The sequence below is a fragment of the Orycteropus afer genome, unplaced genomic scaffold, assembly GCF_000298275.1.
Source record: "Orycteropus afer afer isolate SDZICR_OR568_19922 unplaced genomic scaffold, OryAfe1.0 scaffold00116, whole genome shotgun sequence".
NCBI classification, from domain to species: domain Eukaryota; kingdom Metazoa; phylum Chordata; class Mammalia; order Tubulidentata; family Orycteropodidae; genus Orycteropus; species Orycteropus afer.
This window is the reverse complement of record NW_006921703.1, coordinates 945708-967076: the sequence shown is the minus strand read 5'-3', so window position 1 is coordinate 967076 and position 21369 is coordinate 945708. Positions and strand designations below refer to the sequence as shown.

Below are 21369 nucleotides of genomic sequence, written 5' to 3'. Positions count from 1 at the left end.
TATGCACAGGGAGACAGCTCAGGGGGCAGGAGTGTATGGAGGGATGGACACTGGGAAGAGGTAACTATGGGGAAGAAATGGGAGGAGAGCTGTTGCATTGTGGTAAACTGTCGTAAATGACATGAAACAAAGTATATGTGAACTGCTGCATGGAAAGTGAATTTGCTCTGTAAATCTTCACCCAAATCACAATTAAAAAAAAAAGAAAGAAAGAAGAAAAAAAAAGATTCCAATCAGACATCAGAATAGTGTCACTAATGATACAATATTTTCACTGACCAGCTTTCTCTGTAAAAAACATGTTGTTGTTGTTACACTAATATGCTTTCAGTGTTTTCATGAAATTAAATATAGGAAAACAAGACAGATTTTACCAAAAATGGAACTATTGTTCTATTTTTGTTTTAAGTCCTGAACAAGTTCTGGAAACAAATTTCAATAATGGAAAGGTATTTAATTTAAATGCATGCATAATTAAGAAATATCTAGGGGATATTTAAATAAGTTTCTAAGTCTTCACTGTCTGACACAGTAATCACTACGTAGCTACTATACCACTATATGGCTGTTTGAATTTAAATTAATTAGAATTAAATAAATTTAAAAACTCACTTCCTCAGTCACACTAGCTAAATTTCAAGTGCTCAGTAACCACATGAGGCTCCGGTACTGGGCTGTATAAATATGGAACATTTCCATCACTGCAAAAAAACCTATTGGTCAGCACATTTAGTCTGCCCTCCATCATTCTGGTGTGATTTTCTAAAATTAAGTAACTGATCCCAAATTAACTGTTTCACACTTCTTTTAACACTATCCTGGCAATTTAGCAATTACATTTTTTCCCTCTGTATAATCTATTATTTAAATTAGGTTAAATACCATAGGTTTTTGTTCTAATCCAAGTGCTACTATACTAACTATGTGCAGATGTTTGCCTGATTTTATTATTTGCACAAGTATTACAGAGTCTTCCCACCATTGGCTTTAGCACCAAGCTTTCCCCTTGAGAGCGCCCCATGTTTGGACTCACGTCGACGGCAGTCCATCAGCGTGGACTCTGGCACCTTAAACCGGAGAGAACCTCCTGAGCCAGGAAGTCTTCCGCCTACTTTCAATAATTCTCTTGCTCCAAATCCTTCCACAACAACCATGTCAATAATGGTCAAGTTATTCCTATAGTGAAAGGAGACACAAATAAAAAGGCATTAGAACAGTCACAAGATACAACCAGTGTATTTAAATTTAAATATTCCTAGCCAGCAAAGAAGGAGCTCTGGTGGTACAGTGCCTAAGGTTTTTGACCACTAATCAGAAGGTTTGTGGCTCAAACCCACCAGCTACTCCACAGAAAGAAGACAGGGCAATCTATTTCCATAAAGATTTATACCTTGTAAACTCAATGGGGGTCACTATGAATTGGAATCGACTCTACAGCAGTGGGTTTGGGTTTTCTGTAGTTGTTTTTGTTGGTTTAGGTAGCAACGCCATTTTCAAAAAGAAAAGCAATTTAAATAGTGTGGCATCTTCTGCTCCATCATGGAATAAGAGCACGTCCACAGGCAATGGAAGATGACTAGGCAGAGGAGTCAGAGAAGCAGACTACAGCAAGATGGGTGAACAGCTGTGATCAGTCTCCAACCACAACATATGCAGACCTATGTTTTGCTGTTCTTGTTGCAAAAATATATATAATTCACATTTGTTAATTTGATAACATCAATTATAGCAATCATGTTTTACAATCATCACCATAAACACACACTACTTTTTAAATAAGCCCATTTTTGGTTTCCAAAGCTGTAATCTTTACAGAAGCAGACTGCCACATCTTTCTCCCACAGAGCAGCTGATGGATACAAACCACTGACCTTTCAGTTAGCAACAAGCACTTTAACCACCATGCCACAAGGACTTCTTTTTTTTTGACAACCAGACAAGAGTGGTGATCAGACACCCAAGAGAAAAAGACTGAAGAAGCAAGTTGGAAGTCACAGAGAAACATGAACAAATTTAGGCAAACTGGTAAAAACTTTACAGAATGAATTAAAGGGTTTCATAGTAATTATGGCCATAAGAAATTTTGTCTTCAGGAATGATTTTAGAAGCCAAAATTCTGCTGATTCTTTTGAACCAAAAAAAATTAAAAACACCAGCTTATACGGCACATATATCTAACGTGTTCTAATTAACACAGAAAACAGCAATTAAACAAAATCAGTAATCAAAACAAAAACAGTAATGCAGACTAGCTTTTGCCTTTCCTTAACTGAAATCATGATTCCTAGGATTAAAAATTTAAGTGGAAATGATATTTAAGCAATGTGAACTAGACTAAAAGTCAGTCATTATAAATGTAAATACTAGAGAAGAAAAAGAATTCATTTTACTTTTCTATTTATGCAAAATACACTGAGATATTTTTATATCTTTATCTAAAGGATTAAAAACCCTTAATCAATAATTTACAAGCCTTTAAGTAATAAAGTAAGTCATGTTACATGACTGACACTGTTTACAGAAAAATATTCATGTTGATCAGTAAATAAAGCACCAAAAATAAATTAACTAGTACAAAAAATTCAGACTTTATTTTCAAGTCTGACATACCTTAACCCGAGATGAAGTTTCATCTGTGAATTTCCTATGGCCTTAATTCTTAAATGAAGAAACAGGTTTAAAATGAAACATATTAGCCAGCTGCCTAGGAGTTGATTCCTACTGAGACACAAGGGATTAAGTGATGAGCTTCAGGAGGCCTTTCTTAGCTACTATCTCCCCCTATCATGTAATCAGCCAATTCATCAGTAAAGGCCTGGCTGAGATATAAACACCAACTATCAGTTAGAGGTGGAGGGTCAACGAGAAAGGGGAAGGTCCTCAACAAGACGGATTGACATGGTGGCTGCAACAATGGGCTCAGGTGTAGCAAGGATTGTGAGGCTGGCACAGGACCAAGCAGTGTTTCATTCTGTTGTACATAGGGTCACTATGAATCAGAGCTGATGAGACGACACCTAACAACAACAACAATCAGAGGGAGTCCCTGTGAGATGAAAACAATTAAGAGCTCAGCTACTAACTGAAACATGGGCAGTTCAAACCCACCCAGTGGTGCCACAGAATAGAGAACAGGCTACCTGCTTCCTTAAAGAGTGTTGTTGTTGTTGTTATGTGCCATCGAATCGGACCCAACCCCTAGCAACTCCTCCTTGGGATTCTGAGGTAGTATCGCTACGGCAGTAGATCGTCCAACCCTCCTTCCGATCGTTCAAACCCACCAGCCTTCTAGTTAGCAGTCAAGTGCCTTAGACACTGCGCCACCAGAGCTCTTCCATAAAGAGTACAGCCAAGAAAACCGTATGGAGCAGTTCTACTCTGTAACACAGGGGGATCACTATGAACTGGAATTGACTGGACAGCAACTGCTTTGGTTTTTGGTTTTACTAACAGGAGATTATGAATTCCTGAAAGAGAATTAGACAAGTCAGTGAGGAAAAAAAAACAGAATCTGTAACAAAGATATACCTACCTGATTAATATGAGTGAGGTTACTTTTCCATAGTCAGCTGGTGTGAAAACTACACCAACCCTTCTCATCTCTAAAGGCTGCAAATGTAAGTGGAGGATGCCAAACCTGGATTCCTCAGAATGCACACCCTGCAAATTATTAATAAACATAATTACACAAATCCAATAAAGCAAGTGTCCATCTTTGTAAAGCAGATCTTGGCATTAGATGCCATCTAGTAGGTTCCAACTCACAGTGACCCTATGCACAAGAGGGGGAAGCACTGCCCAGTCCTGTGCCATCCGCATAAACTGTGCTACGTCTGAGCCCACTGTTGCAGGCACTGTGAAAAGTCATCTCATTGAGAGTCGTCTTCTGTTTTGCTGACCCTCTACTTCTACAAGCGTGGTGTCCTTCTATAGGGACTTATTCGTCCTGATAACATGTCCAGAGTGTGTGAGAGAAAAGTCTCACCATACTTGTTTCTAAGGAGCATTCTGGCTGTACTTTTTGCAAGACATCTTTGAGTACAAACACAATTACTTTTCCTTTAATGTCTAGATTTGATGCCTCTAACCATCCTGCTGAACTTACTTATCCTGAAAGTTCACACCAACAAACAGTTCTTGGACCACTGATGAGGATTATCAGCAGAGGCCATAGGATAACTGGACAGAGATGTTGGAAAGGAGATTTGTTTCCTGGCTATTATAGGAGTTGGAGTTAGAAGCCTATTCAAAGATGTCTTAAGTGTAAAATATCATTCAAAAAACAAACCAAATAACCTCTGCTTAAATGCTACAGGGCTCTGACAAGACCTCCCATCTACTGTTACCCTAAAACCTAACACTGAATTTAAGTTTAAACAAAAACCATCTTTATTATACTCTCTTGAGTGAGAAAGATATTTTTATTCATTCACATGTTCTTTTGGCTCTCCAAGATTTCTACCATTCTCTAAATAAATCTTACATATGAAATTTAATACTCAAGTGTTCATTTCACTGTTTCTTCTACCTCCTTGTCACTATAAACCACTGATTCTTTAGAAGTATGAGGCTATAATTATATCTTTCCTATGCTGCCATTTTTTTGATGTTCTATCTAAGGGGTTAATGATAGGGCTAGTGCTAGGACTAGCACTTGTGCTAAATTTAGAGTTGGGTGAAGACTAGGGTTTAGGATTAGGTTAGGATTAGGGCTAGGGTTAGGGCTGTGTTTAGGTTAAGGGTGACTGTTAGGGGTAGGGTTAATGCTAGGACCAGGGCTAGGGTCCACCACTCATTTGTGAGTTCTTTATACTGTGGTGGCTTGTGTGTTGCTGTGATGCTGGAAACTATACCACCAGTATTTTAAAAACCAGCAGGGTTATTCATGGTAGATAGGTTTCAGTGGCGCTTCCAGATAAGAGAGACTAGGAAGAAGGATGTGGCGGTTCTAATTCTGGGAAAAAAAAAAAAAATGCCACTGAAAACCTTTATGAATAGCAGGGGAACACTGTCTGACACAGTACCAGAAGATGAACCCCTCAGGTTGTAAGGCACTCAAATACAAATGAAGAAGAGCTGCCTCTTCAAAGCAAAATCAACCTTTTATTATTATTGTGATTTGGGTGAAACTGTGTGTTCTATTTTTAAATTTTATTTATTGGTCAACTACTGCTAGTATTTCCCATGTTAAATGAAAGAAGAAATGGTGATATTTGATTCTTTCTCATTATAAACTTCATGAGGGGAGAAATCCTGCTTTCTACATATAATATGTATATTGAAAGAGAAAAATGCTGGCTTTTGATATTAAAATGAAAACTAAAACCAAAAGTCAAACTCACTGCCATCAAGTTGATTCCGACTCACAGCAACTCCCATCGGGTTTCCAAGGCAGTATCTCTACGGAAGTAGATTGCCCCATCTTCCTTCCATGAAGCAGCTGGTGGGTTTGAACTGCCAACTTTCTGATTAGCAGTCAAATGCCTTAGGCACTATGTCACCAGAGCTCTTTTAAAATAGTAACAGCACCATTTATTAAGTGGTTCTTATACACCAAGCACTAGTATACAAAAAGGAATATAAAATGGTGGGTATTTTCAAGACCTTATTTATTTAATCTTCAGACATTATGAGTGAGAAACAGACGGGACTCAGAAAATCTGCCCAAGGTCACATAGCTAGATCCTGGAAAAGCCAGGATTCAAAGCCCTGCATATCCAACTCTACATGTTCTTAATCAACCCATCCACTGCCATCGAGTCAATTCTAACTCACAGTGACCCACAGGACAGAGCAGAACTTCCCTCATAGGGCTTACCAAAGCCTTCAGTCTTTACAGGAACAGACTGCCTCCTTTTTTTCCTGCAAAGCAATTGGTCAGTTCAAACTGCTGACCTTCTGGTTAGTAGCTGAATGCCTTAACCACTGTACCACCAAAGCTTCTTCGTAACCAAGGAATATTTTAAAAAGGAAACCAACAAAATAAAAATGCAGGCAGCCTTTCTTTGCATAATAAGTAGTTCTAATAGTAATTTTAAGTGAAATTTTTAAGTGCCTATTACCCAGACCATTCCTTTTGTCTATGTAATAAATTACTTTATTATCATAAATAGCTATAATATTCTTGGGGAAAATCTTTGGCCAGAAATAATCATTTTTTAAGATGAGTTGCACTGCTGTTCAAATCTGAACAGAACATCTACATGTAAAAGTTACTGATATTATTTTTTAAATTTCAAACTATATATGATTCAATACCAGGGGGACAAAACAGCTTTTGGTATTTTGGACTATCTGATCTCACACAGCACTGCAAGATTGCTTGGTGGAGAGGAGACTGAGAGGGATGGTGAGGGGGACAGGACATCCTCAAGACATGCCTTGGTGTGATGCCTCATCACCTCTACGGCTGCCCGGACCACTTAAAGAGAGAAAGGAAAAGTTTGTTGGTAATGTGCGTTTACTATTATGAATTAGTCTGTATCAAAATTTACTTAAAAACCTGCTTTGATTAGTTGTTACTCTTAGTTGGGGGTTATCTGTGATTCCCTTCCTTCCGTTATTCAAGTTGATCTTGAGTCAACAGTATTTTTTTGAAGCAATAAATGTGGAGGAGTCCTTAACTTGGTACAAACAATTAATGCATTCAGCTACTGACTGAAAGGTTGGAGGCTTGAGTCCACTCAGAGGCGCCTCAGAAAAATCAGCCAACCTTACAAAGCACAGCTCTACTCAGATATACATGGGGTTGCCATGAGTCAGAACTGATTTGATGGCAACTGGTAAGGGTAGAGGAAGAAGAAAATACACAAGTGTGTGTTTGTGTGTACTAATCACATTATATGTGTGTACATGTGTGTGCTTTCTGTAACAGATGCTCCACTTTTGACCTGATTTCACAGAATACCTGTAAGAAAAACACTGAACTATTCACCAAAAGCCACAGAACTCAGTGAAGACTAAAGAACAAGGCTGCCAAGTACCAATCAAACATCTTCCCCACATGACAGGTTTACTCCTACTCCCAAGGATTTATCCAAGTCCTTATGATTACTTAGAGGCTTCAGAATTTCAGAAAAATCCTTTTTTTTTTTTTTAATAGATGAGGTGAATATCACAGGCTAAAAACAAGTTTATTTTTTAAAACCTGTTTGGCCCTAAAAAGAATACGAGGGGCCAGGGAATCTTAAGAGAATTATAAATTCTAGGGCCTCATTTTTTATGGTTTTCTATATAGCTCTGATTCAACTGTTATTTCCTCAAGCACATGAACTCCAAATTAAATCTCCAAATTAAAATAATTTACAGACTAAGGTGAACCATGGGCTCCTGCTGCATTAGTTAATTGGAAAAGTCTGCTATGTATATTTAATACCTAGAGAATAAAAACAAGAGCGCCACAGAGAGTATGTAAAGACACTTTAAACACAAATCACGGAGGCCCCTATGCTGATGTGTCTCATTTGTGGGCACTCTTTATTCTGTCTAAAGATGACATCCTACCCCATAAGGGCACGCTTTGGTGAGCTGGAATTCACCAGTTGTGAAGTTTATCATCTGCATATCAGTGCCAAACCTATAAAGAAAAAAACAAATGGTTAAAATTGCACTTAGATTTGTCAATAAAGAAATAAAATATGTGCACGTGTATCTACATTTATATACACATGAGCACAGGCCTGCATACAAGCACACAATTCATCCCGCCCTGTTCCTAATGTATTCTGACCCTGCACCATACTTGGCATATTATGAGTGCTCAATAAATATGGTTGAATGAATGACTCTTATAGCACAGAATGGAAAGAAATGTGATGACAAAGGCTCTAAATATGAAGCATTTTTCCCTAAATTGGTTTCTAGCTATTGAACCAGGAAGGCAGTGATTCTTAATTGAAGATAATTTTCTCCCCAAGGGAATTTAGCAATGTCTGGTTGTCACAGCCTGGGGAGATACTACTAGTGGCACCAAGTGGATGGAGGCTAGGGATGCTGTTAAATGCCCTTCAATGTGTAAGACAACCCTTATACCCCAAAAACATAGGATAATCTGGCCCAAAATGTCTAGTGACAAGGCTGAGATAACCTAGGATAAGGGTAGATATATCTAAGTCAAGAGGAAGAAATATTTTAAGAAAACTGTACTTATGTAAAAATCAAGATATAACACACATGAACTAATACTATTATCCTGTCATCTTGTTCAACTCTAGACTGTTGTTGTTAGCTACCCTCGTATCAGCCCCAGACTCATGGTGACTCCACGTGTTACAGAGTAGAACCGGTCCACAGGGTTTTCTCGACTATAATCTTTTCTGAAGCAGTTTACCAAGGCTTTCTTCTGCAGAGCTGCTGGGCGGGTTCAAACTGCCAGCCTTTAAGTTAGCAGCTGATCGCAAACCATCTGTGCCATACTGAACTTACTTTTAGTGTTGCCCAGAGATCAACATGATTTCAACTCTGAATATTAGTATAGGTGAAAAATCATGCTGACAATGTTCCTGGGGGTGCAAAAGGTTAACCAAAATGATGGCTACTAACAAAGAGGATGGTGGTTCAAGTCTACCCAGAGGCATCTTGGAAGAAACATGTGGCATTCTACTTCCAAAATAGTAGCCACGGAAGATCCTGTGGAGTGCAGTTCTACCCTGACACACATGAGGTCAGTATAACTCAAAATCAACTAGATGGCAACTGGTTTGGTTTTGCAACCAAAGAAAATTCTGCTGGGAAGTGGCCTTGAAGCAATACGTAACAAACAGTTCCAGTAATATCTGTCAAACGCACCAAGGGGCCAGGCCCAAGTCACACGGGCTAATGGGTTAAGATCTCTTGGAGTATTTAACAGTATTTACCAAACTGCCCATAAGAAAGTCTCCATAGAACTGGGTGCATTACCATTTGTGGAGCAGGCGCACAGCAGCTTCAGGTTTAGGATATAAGGAGACAGGAAGGAGCTGCAGGGAGACGGGCAGAGAGGAAGGGTTCTTCACCATAAAGTATTGCACCTAGATATAGGGAAAGGAAAATCAAAACCCTGAGAAAGACACTGACCACTCCTGAATGGAGCATTCCTGGCCAAAATGCAGAGCCTGAATCTAATCACAAGTATCCATCACACAACTCAAACTGAGGGACATCCTAGGAAACAAACGGCCTGCATGCTTCAAAAATGCGTGTATCATGAAAAGGAAAGAAAGGCTGACGAAGACTAAAGGAGACAAAAAAGACCTGACAACTAAATGTAATATGAGAACCTGGACCAGAATAAAATTGTTACATTAGCTTTAATGAGATAATTGGAAATTTTGGATACAGCCTGCAGATAATATTATCATATAGATAACAGCATAATGTTACACACTCACATGAAGTCTTTAGAGGTAAGTCAGCATAATGTCTGATACAAATGGCTCAAAAAATGTGTGTGTGCAGAAAGAGAGGAAGAGACAGAATTACCATGATTTTGCAAATGTGGCAAAATGTTAAAAATCAATCTTTGTGAAGGATAACTGGGTATTCTTAGTACTATTGTCAAAACTTTCCTCTTAAGTTTGAAACTATTTCAAAACAAAAAGTTTTAAAAAAGTAAGTTTTAGGGTATCATTCTATGAAACTCAATGAGCACCAGAGAAGGCACAAATTATAACTCAGATCATTTTTCCTGATTATCGTTATTGGGATCTATGAATAAAACATAAAGGCAAGGCTATTAGAATCACTGGATCACAGAACAATGGGAACTGTTAAAAAGCTTTTTTTTTTTTTGACAAATCTTAATTATCTGAGGAATCCCTCCACCTGACTGTAAAGTTGGGGACCCAAGTGAAACTCCTGGAAAGCATGTATCTACGTAACAAAAGTGACCACCTTTCTTGATAAATCCTCAGTATTAATAGCCAGTGGCATAGTGCCTAAGGCAATTGACTGCTAACCAGAAATCTGGCAGTTCAAACCCACCAACCACTCCTCAGAAGACTGGGCAATCTACTTCTGTAAAGATTTACCGCCTCGGAAACCCAAGGAGGGGTTACTATGAGTCAGACCCGACTCGATGGCAGTGAGTTTGGTTTTTGGTTTGGAGGGAAAAGCAGGCACAACCCATCATCTCTCATCCCAAGAAAAAAGCATCATATGTTTCCAAAAGACCTGATACAGAAGAAAAGAGAAGCATCAAAATTTACCAAGGCAGAAACTTTTAAAAAATGGTCCATTTTCAATTTTGTTTCCAAAGATATCAGAGGGTGGGGAGGGGGGATTTGTTTCTACAATTACTCTGAAAACAGAATTACTAGTTCTATACTTATATCATCAACCTCTTAAATAAATAATCTACTCATCAGTTTTAAAGAGTCTAAAGATTAGAACTTCTAGTCTGACTCACCTACCTAGTAACTTAGTCACAGGGATAAAAATATAACTAACTCCTTAAATGCTGGTTCAATATTTTAACAAATATCTTTTATATTTATATTATTTTTTTTGTGTATATACATATATATATATATACACACACACACACACTTAAGAATATCATAAGAAATATGCATATAGGTTAGAAAATAATGGTATCCTGAGTCAGAAAAGGAATTAAATTTCATATATTTTCTTGAACAACTGTTTGTTAAGCCTAACATAAAAGTAAACAAAGGCTAACTATTTAACATTGGAGCACCGCTGCAGGCTCCTGGAAGTTAACCGACCTGACCTCTTCTCCCTTTCCTGCTTCTACTACAGACACAGTAAAGGAGTAATCGAGTTTTCAGACACTCTCAAAATTAGGGACATTGTCTATGTAATAAATTACTTTATTACCATATATAGGTATGATATTCTTGGGGAAAATCTTTGGCCAGAAATAATCATTTTCTAAGATGAGTTGCACTGCTGTTCAAATCTGAACAGAACACCTACATGTAAAAGAAACTGATGTTATTTTTTAAACTTCAAACTATGTATGATCCAATACCAGGGGGAAAAAACAGCTTTTGGTATTTTGGACTATCTGATCTCACACAGCACTGCAAGATTGCTTGAGCTGAAATAGATTTGACGAGGGGTCGCTATGAGTCGGTCCGACTTGATGGCAGTAAGTTTGGTTTTTTTTTTTTTTTGGTTGGTTGGTTGGCTGGTTATGTGATGCAGTTCTTGTCAATGAGACCTAAGGGGAAGTCTGTGGCATCACCCCCTCCCTTTACCTTTCTGCCTGCACACTGTCCCTAGCACAAGGAGAGAAGCACTGACAAGGTAGGAAGCCAGCAGACTGAGTATGAGAGTCAACACAACACAGAGAGAGCCTCAGTCCCTGGTGGTATCACAGAGCCACCGAACTGGCTTCAGACTGTCTCTTCTGGGCTTTTTTCTAAGAAACAAACAAACTCTTAGGCAAGACTAAGTGTTAGGCAAAACGTCTGTTGTTTGCAGCTGAATGCTTTCTTACTTGCATTCAGAGTTAAGATTCTGAACTGTATATAAACTTCACAAATAAAACACACTTGGACTATAGCACACAACAATGATTCTCATGCCAAACTCATTGTTTGCTTTTGACGTTCCCCACTAAAAGTGCTGAATGGCATATATGTGTCACATAAAGTGAATTTAAATTAATTTTGGATCTAAACAGTAACTGAAGGTGGAATTTCTCTAGTATGCTGAAAGAGATTAAAAACACACTATCCTCACCACGCTGTTCCTAAGGGCAGTTGCGCTGAAGTTTAACACAAGGCCAGGCTCTGCAACCAAACGAGGCAAAAAGAAGACAAAGGATTCTGACTCCTTGGATTTCTTCAAGTGGGCAAACCGAGTCATTCCTAGAACATTCCTCCTGTTCAATTGATAAAGAAATTATTATGAAAATGATTTTGACATTAAAAGGGGAGAAATTAATGAATACCACTATTACTGAAAGGAAGAAGAGTTCCTTGTGGGGGGAAATGGCTTATTTCAGGTCTAGGGAAGGGAAAGTATAAGATGACCCTGGACTATCCTGTTTTATTGGAAAGCAAGGAAGCACTCAAAGAATAATGGGAATATGTCCAAAGGACACAGGAACTAGTCTAATGGGGCTCCCAACAACCAAATTTGGGATAAATTAGCATCAAAAATAGTGATGATAATACTTTACAACACATTGAGTAAAGAATTAATGGACCCATATTATAATGCTCTAAAATAACATAAGCTTTTTTTTTTCCCAGAATACTTGCTAATAAATATAAAACGAGAAAACTAATTTTAAGAGTCAGCATTTTACAGCCACCAACCAATCTAATGTAGAGGGTCAGCAAAAAAGGACTCAATGAGATGGACTGACACAACAGCTCCTGCAACAACAGGCTCAAGCATGGCAATGACTGTGAGGATAGCACAGGACCAGGCAGTGTTTCATTCTGTTGTACACAGAGTCACTATGAGTTGAAACTGACTCAACGGCACCTAACAACTACAACAATCTAATAACTGATTAACGCAACATATCAATAGATGTCAAATAAAACCACCAGGTGAAACAAACATTCTTAGAGAACAGGACATTTATATGATCTAAAATGTTCATCCCAGCTACTTAATTGCAAAGGGGAAAAGGGATCTTTGAAAAGGAAAGGTCTGTCACACTACAAGAGTACGTGGGTGGTATAAACAGTTAAGTGCATGTCACACAACACCTAAACCAAATGACAGAACTTAACAATGCTAAACAGTGAGACAAACTGACATTTATGTCCCTTTTGATGTGATGTAGAGTCCCTGTGTGACATAACAGTTAAGTGCTAAGCTATTAACCAAAAGGCTGGCAATCTGAACAAACCCAGAAGCATCTCAGAAGGCAGGCCTGGGAATCTGCTTCCAAGAAGTCACAGCCTTGAAATCCTATGGAATAGTTCTACTCTGCACATGGGGTTGCTATGAGTTGGAATCAACTCAACAACAACTGGTTGTAATGTGAGGCAATGACTGAGTATAGAAAAATGAAATAGATCATTAGTATTTCTTTTTTTTTTTTTAATTGTGATTTGGGTGAAAATTTACAGAGCAAATTCACTTTCCATATAGCAGTTCACATATACTTTGTCTCATGACATTGACCATAGTTTACTACAATGCAACAGCTCCCCTCCCACTTCCACCCCATAGTTACCTCTTCCCAGTGTTCATCCCTCCATACACTCCTGCCCCCTGAGCTGTCTCCCTGTGCATAAGCAGCCCTTCTTTCTCCCAAGACTGCTCTCTCCAAGGAGAGTATCTACTTGCGGTACATGTTCAACTCATATGCCTGTCTTTTGTTTGACTGGAAACCACAGGTGTAGGTTCAATTCCAGACCTGAAGGGCAGCTAGGGGCCATAGTCTCAGTGGTTCCATCAGGCTCTATTGGACCAGCAAACCTGGCCCCCCCCCTTTTTTTCCCCTCCACATGATTTTGAGGTTTATTCCACATTGTTCTCCCTCTCCATCAAGGATCTCCTACACAGATCCCCTTCCAAGTGGATGACAGTGGTAGCTGGGCACCATCTAATTCTTCTGGTCTCATAGTCGTATAGGCTGCAGATCGGATGGTGTACTAGTCACTAGGACTAATTGTTTGTGAATTTTGGTTTTCTTCAGATAATTAGTATTTCTGACTAAAATGTTTGAATAGGAACTTGAGAAAACAATCAGAAAAACCTAGAGTGTGGCGTGTTCTATAAGAACTGGTCTGGGCTCCTAAAAACTGTCAAAAAAGATGAATAAAGATGGCAATACCACTCTAACGAAAACATCCAAGCAAACATGGTATGTGATCCTTGAGTGCATCCTGGGTTAATTGAAAGAAGAAATCAGCTATGACAGATATTTTTGTGTCTACCAGGGAAGTTTTAAAATGGACTGTTCATTAGATAATACAATTTTATCAATGTTAACTTTGCTGGGTATAATAACAGTACTATAGTGTAATGCAGAAGAATATCCTTCTTAGGAAACATAACTAACGTACTGAGAAGTTAAGTATGGTATCTACAGCTTACTTTCAAATAATTTAGCACAAGAAGCATGTATGGATATGTACGTGTGTGTGCACACATATTAAGTCAATCCTCATTAATCACAGATTTCACATTTGCAAACTCTCCTACTTGCTAAAATTTATTTGGAACCTTCAAATCAATACATATGGCACTTTGGTGGTAATTTGCAGGTAAGCACAGTGAGGAAAAATTTGAGTTGCTTGATGCTCATGTTCCCAATTGAAGTCGAAGAAGGCAATGCTCTGCCTTCTTGTTTCAGCTCCCATACAGTAAACAAGTACCAACAAGTATCTTTTCGAAGTCCATTTAGTGCCATGTCTTTTACATTTTTGTGCTTTTTATTGGTGGTTTTGTGGTTCAAAATGGCCCCTAAGCAAAAGTGCTGTCTAGTGTTCCTAAGCACGAGAAGGCTGTCATGTGCCTTACGAGGAAACACAAAAGTCAGGTAAGCTTTCACGCATGAGTTAGGGCTGTTGGCCTTGATTTCAATGTTAATTAAGCAACCTTATATAGTAAATAAAAAAAAAGGAGCTCTGCTGGCAAAGAGGGTAATGCATTTGGCTGCTAACCAGAAGGTCAGTGGGCCAAACCCACCACTGCTCTGTGAGAGGAAGATGAAGTAATCTACTTCTGTAAAGATTTACAGCCTTGAAAACCCAACAGGGGCGACTATGAGCTAGAATAGACTTAACGACAGTGAGTTTGGTTTCTAGGTTTTTTTTTTATGTAGTAAATAAAGTGCCTTTAAACAGAAACACACATATAACTAGGTTATATATTTATCTGTTGACAAAAATGTTCTGAACAAAGGCTTGAAAGAATTTAACCTTATATTTCTCTTAGAGCAATGGTTTAGTATTCACTGTAGCAATATTTAGTGTTTAAGGAGCCTGATGGCATAGTGCCTGTTCTGGTTACCTAGTGCTGCTCTGACAGGAATATACCACAAATGTGATGGCCTTAACAAACAGGAGTTTATTCTCTCACAGTTTGGAGGCTTTAAGTCCAAGTTCAAAGTGCCAAGCTGAGTGAAAGCCCCTCGACCACGGGGTCCAGCTCTGTCTCCTGCTCCTGGCCCACTGGTGCTAGAGGCGTTTCTTCACTCAGACAGCTGCTGGCTGCTGAGATGACAAACCCAAGATCAACAAGTAAAAAAAAGGCAGTCTCAATGTTACTAAACCACATGGCAGGCCATTAATTCAAATCCACTGAAAGTCTCAAGGTCAGCAGAGCATGGTAGCCTGCTAAACAACAACACGGCTACATGCAGGGTCCAAGTGTGCCATAAGCTATAGAGACTATCCTCAAGGATTCTCCTTATGTATAGGAAGCAGACCACATCCCAAAGGCAACTACTCTTGCTTGTGGTAGATTCCACCATGGAGTTGATTGCCAGTCTCATCATGGGAATAACTACCATCAGCTGCCCAGCCACTCAATCAGGCCCAGCCAAGTTGACAAATTTAACTACCACAGTGCCTAAGGTATTTGACTGTTAACCAGAAGGTTGGCGGTTCAAACCTACCAGCTACTCCATGGAAGGAAGACTGGGCAATCTATTTCTGTAAACATTTACCGCCTCAAAAATCCAAAGGGGGGGGGGTTGCTATGAGTCGGAATTGACTCAATGGCAGTGAGTTTGTTTTTTGGGTTTTTTTTTGTTTGTTTTAATTTAGCGTTCACAGTGACTTTATAGGTCATAACTCCAGCAAATAATGAGAAGTGGCTGTATGGATATATAGCTATAAATATGCAGTACAGATATGTAGACAGAGAAAAAGATAAAGCAAAGATGGTAACAATGTGAAGTGGTGAATCTAGGCGAGGAGCAGTTGAGTATTCACTATAATATTCATTCAACTTTTCTGGGCTTGGTATTTGTCAAAATAAAAAGCTGGGGAGAAACATCAATTAGTAAAAATTCAGTACCACAAGTGCAATTAAGTACTATGTAACTACATGTCTCCACTGCTGAATAAAATAAATAAAGTTGAAGACATACTTGCAGACGTCACCATTTTTAAATTTCTTCCATCTTTCATACAATTTATTCGCAAGTTCGGAATCCACGTCCCAGGTAGATCGATCCAGAGAAAGGCTCCTTTGCCAATTAGGGATTTCTAAAGGTTAGACCAGATTTAATACTTATATTTACAGAAAATGCATTTCAATTTCTGAACAATGCCAAGAACTAATTATAAAACTTCTCAAACCAATAAGATCAAGGGTGAATAAACACACCCTTGTTCTCTGACTGCTTTATACTAGAAGTCCCTCTTACTCAATGGCAAATGATATATTAAATCAAACAAATATGTATAAAACAAAAAACTAAATTAAATTGAATCATGGAAAGGTAACAACATAAAAGACACACGGCTCATGAATAGTGTGAAATAAATTATACTTGGAACATTTTTGACAGCTTTAAATCTAAAATGCAAAACCACCTCCACGTAAATGCTAATCACCACCTGCACTTTTCAGATGCAGGTGACTGAGAGACAAATAGTCATTTTCAACAGAGGGCACAGACCAGATGCTGAGCCTACATAAGGGGCATGTTTATAAAGGGGGTCTGCTATTCACATCTCACCCTCTTCTACTTATCTATTCGGTCTAGTCTGTGTTAAAGAGGGACATTAGGAAGAAAAAATGAGAATCTTCCAAAAGAAATCTCAAACCAATAGGATCAAGGGTGAATAAATAAACCCTTGTAAACTCTCCTCGGACAAAATGCTTTAAAAATCAAAATATGTGGGGAAAAAAAACCCTAGAAACAGCTTCTTTATCAACCCTCTGGCCTTCAGTCTCACACAACTACTAGCCCCTCCATCCCAAGATAAACGTTTATGCTCCTGTAACTCAAGTCTGCTGGCTCAACTCAAATGCAATTCCAAATTGTTTATCCTAACTTCTAGTCAGCTCTTTTATAAAAGGAACCAGAGCTTCCAGTTGTTCTTGGCAAGAAGACTGCTTATGATGATCAAATAAATAATGTATATGAAAAAAAAAAAAAAAATCTCTTACTAAAGAATAAGGGGACATTATTTTAGAAGTACCTCAGATGTTTTTGGAGGATTCTTAACAATTTCAAGTCATTTTGCTAATAATCATGCTCTCTAAGAATAGAATATGATGCAATTACATTTACAACTAATTATTCCATCTACAAATGCTAAACTTTCCCCCACCCCAAACTATATTCTACAGAAAGCCTAAGGGTAAAATACTTACCTGCTTTTGACTTTCCCATGAAATAATGCATGCCACAATGTGCTATCACTTCAAAACCCAGACTCCCTTCCTAGATTGAAAAGTAATATATGAATAACTTAAAATACAATACTAAACATAAAAATCCTAACAAATGTGAAGCAGACATTGGTCTCCATCTCAGTGAATTTCCCTTTAACCAGGAACCAAACAACTAGAAAGTAAAAATATCCTGGTTTCCTTTTCACTTGGGAGGAGAGATATGAACTGCCTCTCACAGGAAGGATGATACTGGGGACTCTATACAACAATTTTTGTCCTATAATGACTCCTGGGGCTTAAAAATCAGTAAACTGTCTTCTGAATTTAAGATGAACGTAGGCTCAGGGCATTTTTAGTGGGTTTTTGTTTTAATTGCACTCTATCTAACCCTCTGAAAAAGAATAAACCACTCTCTAGTAATTTCTGGCTAATCGGTATGTTTAATCAATATCTTTATCTCTTACAGGTCTGGAGAACAAAGCTAGTTCTACAAATACTGCCTCCTCCCTCTCATAGTTACTCTTCTTGTATGCCTCTCTTGCTTGGAAAAAGGAGGTTTCTAAGATATCTCCATGCTCAAAATTAACCTTAAATTTTCTTTAGATTAATTCTGAGAGTCCTATCTTTAACCTTATAACTAAACATGAGGAATTTCTAACTATGAAACATTGACAGTAATAAGTGAGAAAATCATAAAGATGGTTGCATGAATGTTTCATAGTGAAAAACTAGAACCCAGTGTTATACATAATAGTCTGGATCAAAAAGAAGCAATAATAATAACTAAATGAAAAGAAATAAACATTAAGGAAAAAATGAGACATGTTTAAGATCAGATCTATATTACATATAACTTATCCATATATTAGAAAACATTTACTTAATTATAAACACTTTTAGGCTTAGATTTGGCCTACAAAGGAAATCCTGGGGATATGAGCAATGCAGATTCACTCTAACACAGGTCTAAATAAAACATCTGAAATCTAATTTCACTGCAAGTATGTGTCAACTGTGTTTTCTACAGCAAGCACATATTTCTTATTCCTTATTTTGGAAATAAAGAAAAATGAGATCTATTAATCTACTTGTAAAGCCTTATTCAAGAACGTTAAACTACTTTATGAAAAATAGAAACTCTTTCCAAATAAAGATTTCCATGTCTAAATCATTTAACATCTAAGATTGGACTAGATATCCTTCAATTTCTAAACAGCCTTAAATAACATGAACTTAAACCCAGTTAATAAAACACAAGCACAGTAAGATAATGTAAAGGAACATTCATTTTAGGAATAGTATAAAACACGTACAGTGCTGTAAACAATACCTTGGTTGATGCCGAGTATATCTGTAGAGGTATTGCAAAAATGGCACCTATGTTTGTAGTCAAAAATACATTGGTGAATATATTTATGGCAATGTCTTTAACAGAAAGTTTCAAAGAAAATATATTCCAACAGCCTGGAGGTAGAAATAAAGGGCCAGTGAAATTCAGAATCTAAAAAGAAAAGAAGCAAGAGAAGTTACTTTTCCTGACACTAATTACGATCATAATCAAGTATGACATTAAACTTTTTTTTTTTAACTCTAGAAAGCATAATTTTACTCAGTTATTTCCAAGTCAAAGACAAAAATGCTTTTCTATAAATAACAGGTTCAAATAATGTTTAATTTGCTACTGTTTTCAAGTTTCACAAAAGTAATCCTGAACTTTTTATAAATGGTGTTGAATTCTTGTAAGTGGTATTTGCAGTATCTACTATTTTATCATGACGCAGGTTTATTTTTCTAAATACAACCCTTTCAGTAGGATTTCTACATTAAAATGTGTTTGGAATAATAAGTAAGAGAAAATATTTGTAAAGCATACACATGCCGGTCCCTTTGAGATCTCTGAACAAGTTAAGAATGAGAGAAAAGGAGAGATCCTAAAAGTAGTACTGAAAATGTTTAAAGTATTTGCTTTAAAAACCATAAATAAAAGTCCAAATTTATAAATACAACTAATTCCATAGCATCTGACCTTAAGGAAAGTTTACAACAGGATAAAAATAGAAAATGAGAGTGAAATACTGTATGTACCTTTAAAATGTGCTTCGTCTCCTTGGAAACAAACACATCATTTAATACAATACTACGGTCAAAATGATTGAGATACCACATTGACCAGACTCCTGATACGTTCTCGTGTGTCTCTATGTAAAACTGGGCTGCAGCAGAATCCATTCTAAAATACCTGTGAACAGAGGACAAGAGGGCTATCAGCCTTTGAGTAAGACAACTGCACTCTGTTTTTGTTGTTAGTTGCCACTGAGTCAATTCCAACTCACACAACTCAGTAGAACTGCTCTATAGGGTTTTCAAGGCTGTGACCTTTCAGAAACAGATTGCCAGGTCTTTCTTCTGAGATGCCTTTGGGTGGGTTTGAACCACCAACCTTAGGTTAGTAACTGAGAGCTTAACTGTGTCACGTAAGGACTCTGTCAACAATCTGACAAATGCCTGACCAAGTGCAAAAAAAGATAAAGTGATAGAAATGTTGGTTTTGGAAATGACCTTAGAGATCACCTCGTTCAACCCTCTTCTTAATCATATGTGGAGCAACTGAAGGCCAGAAACAAAGCAACTGGCAAGGTCAGGGTAGCACAGTGGGGCCACCAGGGCAAAGCCAGCACCAGAATGCAACTCAGAGACACCAGGTGACCAATTCCTTGCTGGGCTGGCCGCCAAAACCTAATTCATGCACTGAATTATTCCACTTCTCCCCTATTTTATTAATAGCTCTTTCATTGCTTGTTAGCAATGCTAATGGTAGGGAAACAATTCCAGAGAGACAGAGAATCCTACAAGTCACATCAGTTACATTTTTAAACATCACCAGAGAATAAAATTATTATGACTTCAGGGAACACAGAATTAACTTACCCTTGAACCACAGGAGAGGACAGGCATGTTTTTAGTGTTGGACTGATTTTTTTCTTTACATTTTCTATATAATCACTTCTATTGCCACACGATGTAGCTGTTTTGAGGTATAAAGACATAAATGTAGAGCATAAATATTTTTTCTTTCATTAAGCGTGAACAAAAACAACACATTTTATTTATAACTTTTCTGTCTCCATTAAAATAGTGAATTAGATGTAAATGATAAAATTCTTCAAAAGCTCTTATCTACCTTTCTTCTTTACTAGCTTGTCAATTATTTAGAACAAGCTGCCTACTCTACTCTAAAACAAAACAAAACAATAAAACATATCTCATTTCTTCTCTTGAGGGAAAAAAGTTAGAGAGTCAACACTGTGCCTTTTTCTTTATAAATATATGTCGTCTCATAAATAAGAGTAGAGTCCTGTGCTCCCTTCGGCAGCACATATACTAAAATTGGAACAATAGAGAAGATAAGCATGGCCCCTGCACAAGGATGACACGCAAAGTCATGAAACGTTCCGTATTTTTGAGATTCCCAAGTGGTGGTAGGACCTAAGAATTAACCTAAAAATCACCCTGCTAGCCAGGGACTGCACACGGTGGCTGGGGAACAAACGGAGAAGGTGAAGAGAAAGGTGGGCTGAACTGTGGACTTCAGCCGGTCTGGAGGCCGCCCCCATTTTGAAGATTTAAAAAGCGGCTTGACTATTTTAGGATATTTAAAGAGACAGCACACTCTCAGATTCCTGGGGCTTAAGAACACGTTCTGCTTTCCAGCAACCCCAAGGACACTCAGGATCTGCAAGACTGACAAGGTACGACATTCTCCTTGTTACTGTGATACCCCACACCGGCTTGGTGAACGGAGGTGTGGCCATCCCCCACCTCCACCTACCTTCTGGGCCCACAGGAACTCCATCAGTCTGTGAGCTCAGATGGAGCCTGGGTGCCCTGCCCTGTCCTCCACTGATTCTTTTTTTATTTTTATTTTTTTCTTTTTCGCTTTCTTTTGTCTGTTGATTAGTTTGCTTGTATTTGTCTGTCTTAAAACAACTAATATTATTAATACTTTTGTCCTTTTTATGATCATTATTAATCTCCCCCGACCAGGTTCTAGTTTTCAGCATTTTTTCTTTTCCCTGTGCCTGGTTGAATTTTTTTTTTTTTTTT

General features: G+C 37.9%; 1 protein-coding gene and 1 non-coding gene across 2 annotated transcripts in view; one reads left to right on the top strand and one right to left on the bottom strand.

Annotated features, from left to right (window-relative positions):
* Positions 1 to 21369, bottom strand: part of TMEM131L (transmembrane 131 like) — a 250544-nt gene that overhangs the window by 62064 nt on the left and 167111 nt on the right. The window contains exons 12-21 of the mRNA XM_042781408.1: positions 20194 to 20290; positions 19351 to 19504; positions 18596 to 18766; positions 17245 to 17314; positions 16010 to 16127; positions 11686 to 11827; positions 8899 to 9008; positions 7504 to 7576; positions 3533 to 3660; positions 1034 to 1176 (exon numbers count right to left, since the gene is read on the bottom strand). Of these exons, the coding sequence (XP_042637342.1) occupies positions 1034 to 1176; positions 3533 to 3660; positions 7504 to 7576; positions 8899 to 9008; positions 11686 to 11827; positions 16010 to 16127; positions 17245 to 17314; positions 18596 to 18766; positions 19351 to 19504; positions 20194 to 20290 (1206 nt within the window). The remainder of the gene's footprint in view (positions 1 to 1033; positions 1177 to 3532; positions 3661 to 7503; positions 7577 to 8898; positions 9009 to 11685; positions 11828 to 16009; positions 16128 to 17244; positions 17315 to 18595; positions 18767 to 19350; positions 19505 to 20193; positions 20291 to 21369) is intronic.
* On the top strand, positions 20623 to 20727 carry LOC122150297. Its single transcript, XR_006163594.1, has one exon. It is a non-coding gene; the product is annotated as a U6 spliceosomal RNA (small nuclear RNA).